General features: G+C 45.0%; 1 protein-coding gene across 2 annotated transcripts in view; it reads right to left on the minus strand.

Moving 5' to 3' along the window:
• Positions 1-5,198, minus strand: part of LOC106562773 (activating signal cointegrator 1) — a 73,127-nt gene extending 67,929 nt beyond the window's left edge. For both annotated transcript variants that reach the window (XR_006757578.1, XM_014127773.2), the window contains exons 1-8: positions 5,006-5,198; positions 4,405-4,583; positions 3,725-4,080; positions 3,500-3,575; positions 2,082-2,190; positions 1,504-1,719; positions 873-1,002; positions 541-734 (exon numbers count right to left, since the gene is read on the minus strand). Coding sequence is in view for 1 of the 2 variants with exons in the window: in XM_014127773.2 (XP_013983248.2) it covers positions 541-734; positions 873-1,002; positions 1,504-1,719; positions 2,082-2,190; positions 3,500-3,575; positions 3,725-4,080; positions 4,405-4,583; positions 5,006-5,085 (1,340 nt within the window). In the remaining variant the exon portion in view is untranslated. The remainder of the gene's footprint in view (positions 1-540; positions 735-872; positions 1,003-1,503; positions 1,720-2,081; positions 2,191-3,499; positions 3,576-3,724; positions 4,081-4,404; positions 4,584-5,005) is intronic.
• Positions 5,199-6,346: the final 1,148 nt, after the last annotated feature.

Below are 6,346 nucleotides of genomic sequence, written 5' to 3' on the forward strand. Positions count from 1 at the left end.
CAGTAGGGATGCGTTTGACCCATAGCATGGCCAGTAGATGCGTTTGACCCATAGCATGGCCAGTAGAGATGCGTTTGACCCATAGCATGGCCAGTAGAGATGCGTTTGACCCATAGCATGGCCAGTAGAGATGCGTTTGACCCATAGCATGGCCAGTAGGGATGCGTTTGACCCATAGCATGGCCAGTAGATGCGTTTGACCCATAGCATGGCCAGTAGAGATGCGTTTGACCCATAGCATGGCCAGTAGAGATGCGTTTGACCCATAGCATGGCCAGTAGGGATGCGTTTGACCCATAGCATGGCCAGTAGATGCGTTTGACCCATAGCATGGCCAGTAGAGATGCGTTTGACCCATAGCATGGCTAGTAGAGATGCGTTTGACCCATAGCATGGCCAGTAGAGATGCGTTTGACCCATAGCATGGCCAGTAGAGATGCGTTTGACCAATAGCATGGCCAGTAGGGATGCGTTTGACCAATAGCATGGCAAGTAGGGATGTTGTTGACCAATAGCGAGGCCCATTAGAGTGTTCTGTACCTCTTTATTCCTTTGACCAGTAGCGAGGCCCATGGTTGGTGCATGCTGAGGCACCAGCCCCCATCTGCCATCTCCTGCAGCTCTCTGTCCTGCAGCCGGAGTCTGGAGCGTTCTGGGCCTACAGCGCCGTCCCCCTCTGTACCAACAACCCCTTTATCCTGAGATCTCCGAGGGCCACTACCCACGTCCACCCACTGGAGATGCATGGAAAGAAAGATATGAGTAGAGATTCACAGAATTATGTTGACAAAATGTTAGCAATTGTAGAGGGATTTACCAGGGTAAATAGACACGCCACAACATCATGAGAAAATACTGTGTGTGTGTCCTACCTTTGGTGCAGCCTGTACGATGTTGGGGTTGACCAGCTCTCTCAGGTGCTGCCGTCCCGCGGGTCCCTCAGGGCGTTGGGGAGCTTTCCCCTTGGTGCCTGTGTTGAGGGCCTTGACAGTCTCGTCAAACCTAAAAACACCAAGGAGTGTGGTCATTACGATGCTTTTTAGATGCCTTGTTTCAAACTACACACACGTGAACCCCTCTAGCTGTAACAGTGTGGATACATTACCAGGAGAAATGGAGGTCATCACTGTGTTGTGAATGTCTGAAGGGTGTATTAAAAACCTACTCTTGTTTATGTAACCCAAGCACTCACAGAACTAAGCCTGGGACTAAGTCTGTTTCTGCTCTACCTAACATGTTGTCCTATCAGCAAGTCCATGGTGCTCCGGTGTGCAGTAGTAAACTATATGAGGAGTAGGGTGTGAATTAGTGGAGGCTGCTGAGGGGAGGACGGCTCCCAATAAAGGCTGGAACCAAGCGAATGGCATTAAAACACAGAAACCATGTGTTTGATACCATTCCACCTATTGTTCTCCAGTCATTACCACGAGCCTGTCCTCCCCAATTAAGGTGCCACCAACCTCCTGTGGTGTGAATTGAGATGTTCTCAAGTCATTCACTCACTTGTTGTAGTAATGACTGTTATTCTCTCCCTCGTCAAGCACCTGTCTGCCTGTGAAGTCCAGCGTGATCTTCCTGTCCTTCCTGGAGGCGTGGCGAAGCTCCCGTAGCTCCTCCTCCTTCTTCCTCAGGTGCTCGCGCTCGCTAGGCGACAACCACTGGTTGGAGTCAGTGGCAAAGTAGTCTGACTCGTCATCCAGGACCTGCGTTCGTCGCGTACTGTCGATGTAAACAGGGGGAGGGGATATGAAGGTAATCTCACTCTTGTCATCGGCATATAAAGGACATAGCCTCCAAATATAAAGGACATAGCCTCCAAATATAAAGGACATAGCCTCCAAATATAAAGGACATAGCCTCCAAATATAAAGGACATAGCCTCCAAATATAAAGGACATAGCCTCCAAATATAAAGGACATAGCCTCCAAATATAAAGGACATAGCCTCCAAATATAAAGGACATAGCCTCCAAATATAAAGGACATAGCTTCCAAATGCATCAGGAAGAAAGTATAAAGAATTTGACTTTAAACAGAGAGAGTGAAATCACATCAATGCTACATGCACACTACATCCCAACCTGTTCTTATCGTATTCCAGCAGTTTGTCTTTATGTTGAAGGGCCTTTTCTAACCCTGCCTTCATCTTTGCCTCTTGGTGTGGAAGATAGCCCCTCTCCGATGCCCCCTCTGAGAGACACAGACAGGCACACAGACATTACATAGAATTCAACAACTCTCTACTATGCTATGTAGATACAGTTGAAGTCAGAAGTTTACATACACTTAGGTTGGAGTCAATAAAACTCGTTTTTCAATCACTCCACAAATTTCTTGTTAACAAACTATAGTTTTGGCAAGTCGGTTAGGACATCTACTTTGTGCATGACACAAACAATTGTTTACAGACAGATAATTTCACTTAAAATTCAATGTATCACAATTCCAGTGGATCAGAAGCTTACATACACTAAGTTGACTGTGCCTTTAAACAGCTTGGAAACTTCCAGAAAATGATGTCATGGCTTTAGAAGCTTCTGATAGGCTAATTGACATCATTTGAGTCAATTGGAGGTGTACCTGTTGATGTATTTCAAGGCCTACCTTAAAATTCAGTGCCTCTTTGCTTGACATCATGGGAAAATCAAAAGAAATCAGCCAAGACCTCAGAAAAATAATTGTAGACCTCCACAAGTCTGGTTCAAACTTGGGAGCAATTTCCAAACACCTGAAGGTACCATGTTCATCTGTGCAAACAATAGTATGCAAGTATAAACACCATGGGACCACGCAGCCGTCATACCGCTCAGGAAGGAGACGTATTCTGTCTCCTAGAGATGAACGTACTTTGGTGCAAAAAGTGCAAATCAATCCCAGAAGAAAAGCAAAGGACCTTGTGAAGATGCTGGAGGAAACCGGTACAAAAGTATCTATATCCACAGTAAAACGAGTCCTATATCGACATAACCTGAAAGGTCGCTCAGCAAGGAAGAAGCCACTGCTCCAAAACCGCCATAAAAAAACCAGACTACGGTTTGCAACTGCACATGGGGACAAAGATCGTACTTTTTGGAGAAATGTCCTCTGGTCTGATGAAACAAAAAAATAGAACTGTTTGGCCATAATGACCATCATTATGTTTGGAGGAAAAAGGGGGAGGCTTGCAAGCCGAAGAACACCATCCCAACCGTGAAGCACGGGGGTGGCAGCAGTATGTTGTGGGGGTGCTTTGCTGCAGGAGGGACAGGTGTACTTCACAAAATAGATGGCATCATCAAGCTGAAATAAATCATTCTCTCTATTATTATTCTGACATTTCACATTCTTAAAATAAAGTGGTGATCCTAACTGACCTAAGACAAGGAATTTTTCCTAGGATTAAATGTCAGGAATTGTGAAAAACTGAGTTTAAATGTATTTGGCTAAGGTGAACGTAAACTTCCGACTTCAACAACTCTAATATGCAATGTAGATAGATAATACTGGTGGCTTGTCTCACCCATAAGTTTCTTGCGCAGTTTCTGACTTTTGTTGGAGTCTCGTTGCAGAATCTCTTGCTCCTCTTTGGTGCATACCTGGTTCATTCGTAGAAGAACATGCAAAACCAGGGGAAGAGGCGAAATTTAATTTGTATTAGTAACATGCATTCTAATAACTTACTGAGGAAACATAAAACAAGCATAAAGTTAGAGGTCAGGTGATCTAAAACGGGTCGTTTTCTCACCAGGCTGCCGCAGAAGATGCAGGGCCCTGATCCCTCCTGCTCACACACAATGCGTCCACAGCTCATGCAGTTGTTGATGAGGTTGTGCTTCTGGGCCAGACATTCGCAGGAATGGCGCCCGGGCAGCAGGATAGCCAGCTTGTCCTGGCCCTCTTTATTGTAGAGGCTCACAAACGTGTTCTTCTTCTTCTTCTTCTGTGACGATGTGCTGCCGCTCTCCTGGGCCTTCATTAGGTCAATGGGAGTTTTCACCACCTCAGGCTCAGGCTCTGCTTGGCTAACAGCCATCACCTCTTGCTTGTTCCTACCCTTGCGCTTGGATTTCTTCTGGGTGTCCTTGGATATGTCTTGAGCATCTAGAGAAGCATATACTGGTTAGCTTTCCCTCTCATCCATGTACTTGTTACTGTGTTTGGACAAGTCACTTAACAAGGACAGGATGGACATTACAAGTCTTCAGACTCACACTCATTGTACTGTTGGCATTGTGCATTAGGAACCATATAGCCTGACAAGAAAACTATTTATAAAATATATATAACTTTAAAAATAAACATATCAAACAATAAGACAACAGCTCAGTGCCAATGTGGCAACAGGTCAGTGTCAATGTGGCAACAGGTCAGTGCCAATGTGGCAACAGGTCAGTGCCAATGTGGCAGTGGAAGAAGGCATCCTACCTGATCCTGACAGAGAGTTCATGGGGAACAGGCCAGTGCTGTCAGGAGTCAGTGTCTGAGACCGCTGCCACCTGTCCAGGAGTTCATCTATAAACTGCTTCTTCCTTCCATCGGTGCCCTGAAGGAGGTCCCCAACATACTCCGCTATCTCGTCCGCATTGTCGATGGACAGAATATACCTGTTGAGAGTGAGAAGAATGTAAATGACACGCTTTTATAGCTAGCCTAGATAGTGGAGCTCGCTGTTGAAAGGTTGCCCTATGACAGTTAGGCCTACTTTGGTAAACCTTGATTTACGTCCATCTCATAGTCAGTCAGTCATGCTTTGGCTTAGTAACTTATACCATGATTTTGACGACGTGACATTAAGATATGGCCACCTGAAAAAGCTAGCTAGCTAGCAGGCAAGTGCAAATGGCTACATATCGTGCTAGCTGAATGAACTGGAAAGATTGACGAGTTCACAGACCTAATAGTAATAATGATGTCGTTGACAATTGTATTAACTTCAAAAAGAGAGGAGCAATTGTCAAAAAACAGACAGCTAGCAATGGCTAGCTCACTATTTTAAATCAACATTTAGCTAACGTTAGCTACTTACTGGACTATGTCTTCACTGGCCTCCAAGCCAAAGTTGTGGTGCAACTGGTCCACACACCATCGAAGCAAGGCATCCGACATTATGAAAGTTAAAACAACTTTAATATGGCAATTTCAAGATAAGGATGTTAGCTACTCCTGTTGTAAGCCGGTTGCATAACAAATGCGCACGCAGAGTGCAACAAATAATCCCTTCCCACCAGAAACAGTGTACTGAAAGACACTGACGGTTCCTCCCAACTTTGACAGAAAATTATGTCAATGACTTCATACAATACGAAGCATTATAAAATGTCAGCATATAATCAATTCACACGGAAGGTGAACATTTCAATCATACAGTACAACAACAATGTAGGTTTTAGCCACCCCACCTTTATTACAGCAAGTCTCGTGCCTCTTCTGCCTATAAGCTTGATTCAGCATTACAGTCACTAGGTGGCAGTTTAGGAATAGACAAAACCTCTGTGAGAATGAACTATAGAGATGTATTGAGATTGCAACATTGTATCTGCCCCATTATGGCATCTGTGAGAGCATGGGCAAATAAACTGTTGGTAAATAAACTGAAAGGGTGCATACCTGGAGTGTGTTGTCTCAACAGGTATACAGTCAAGGTTGGCAATTTAGTGCCACCTGCAGCTATGAAATGTTTGCTCAGGAGTATAATTATTTGGCTGATCCCTCCTGATGACCTGGATGGAATTATGTGATCCTTCCTTAACCCATAGGAAGTCTCATCCAGTTGACTACTTAAAAAGGTTGAAAGTCCTCAATGGCGCTGCCCACTTTTAACCAAATCAAATCAAATGTATTTATATAGCCCGTCTTACATCAGCTGATATCTCAAAGTGCTGTACAGAAACCCAGCCGAAAACCCCGAACAGCAAGTAATGCAGGTGTAGAAGCACGGTGGCTAGGAAAAACTCCCTAGAAAGGCCAAAACCTAGGAAGAAACCTAGAGAGGAACCAGGCAATGAGGGGTGGCCAGTCCTCTTCTGGCTGTGCCGGGTGGAGATTATAACAGAACATGGCCAAGATGTTCAAATGTTCATAAATGACCAGCATGGTCAAATAATAATAATCACAGTAGTTGTCGAGGGTGCAACAAGTCAGAACCTCAAGAGTAAATGTCAGTTGGCTTTTCATAGCCTATCATTGAGAGTATCTCTACCGCTCCTGCTGTCTCTAGAGAGTTGAAAACAGCAGGTCTGGGACAGGTAGCACGTCCAGTGAACAGGTCAGGGTTCCATGGCTGCAGGCAGAACAGTTGAAACTGGAGCAGCAGCAAGGCCAGGTGGACTGGGGACAGCAAGGAGTCATCATGCCAGGTAGTCCTGAG

This window comes from Salmo salar, chromosome ssa11 (assembly GCF_905237065.1).
Source record: "Salmo salar chromosome ssa11, Ssal_v3.1, whole genome shotgun sequence".
Lineage (NCBI taxonomy): Eukaryota > Metazoa > Chordata > Actinopteri > Salmoniformes > Salmonidae > Salmo > Salmo salar.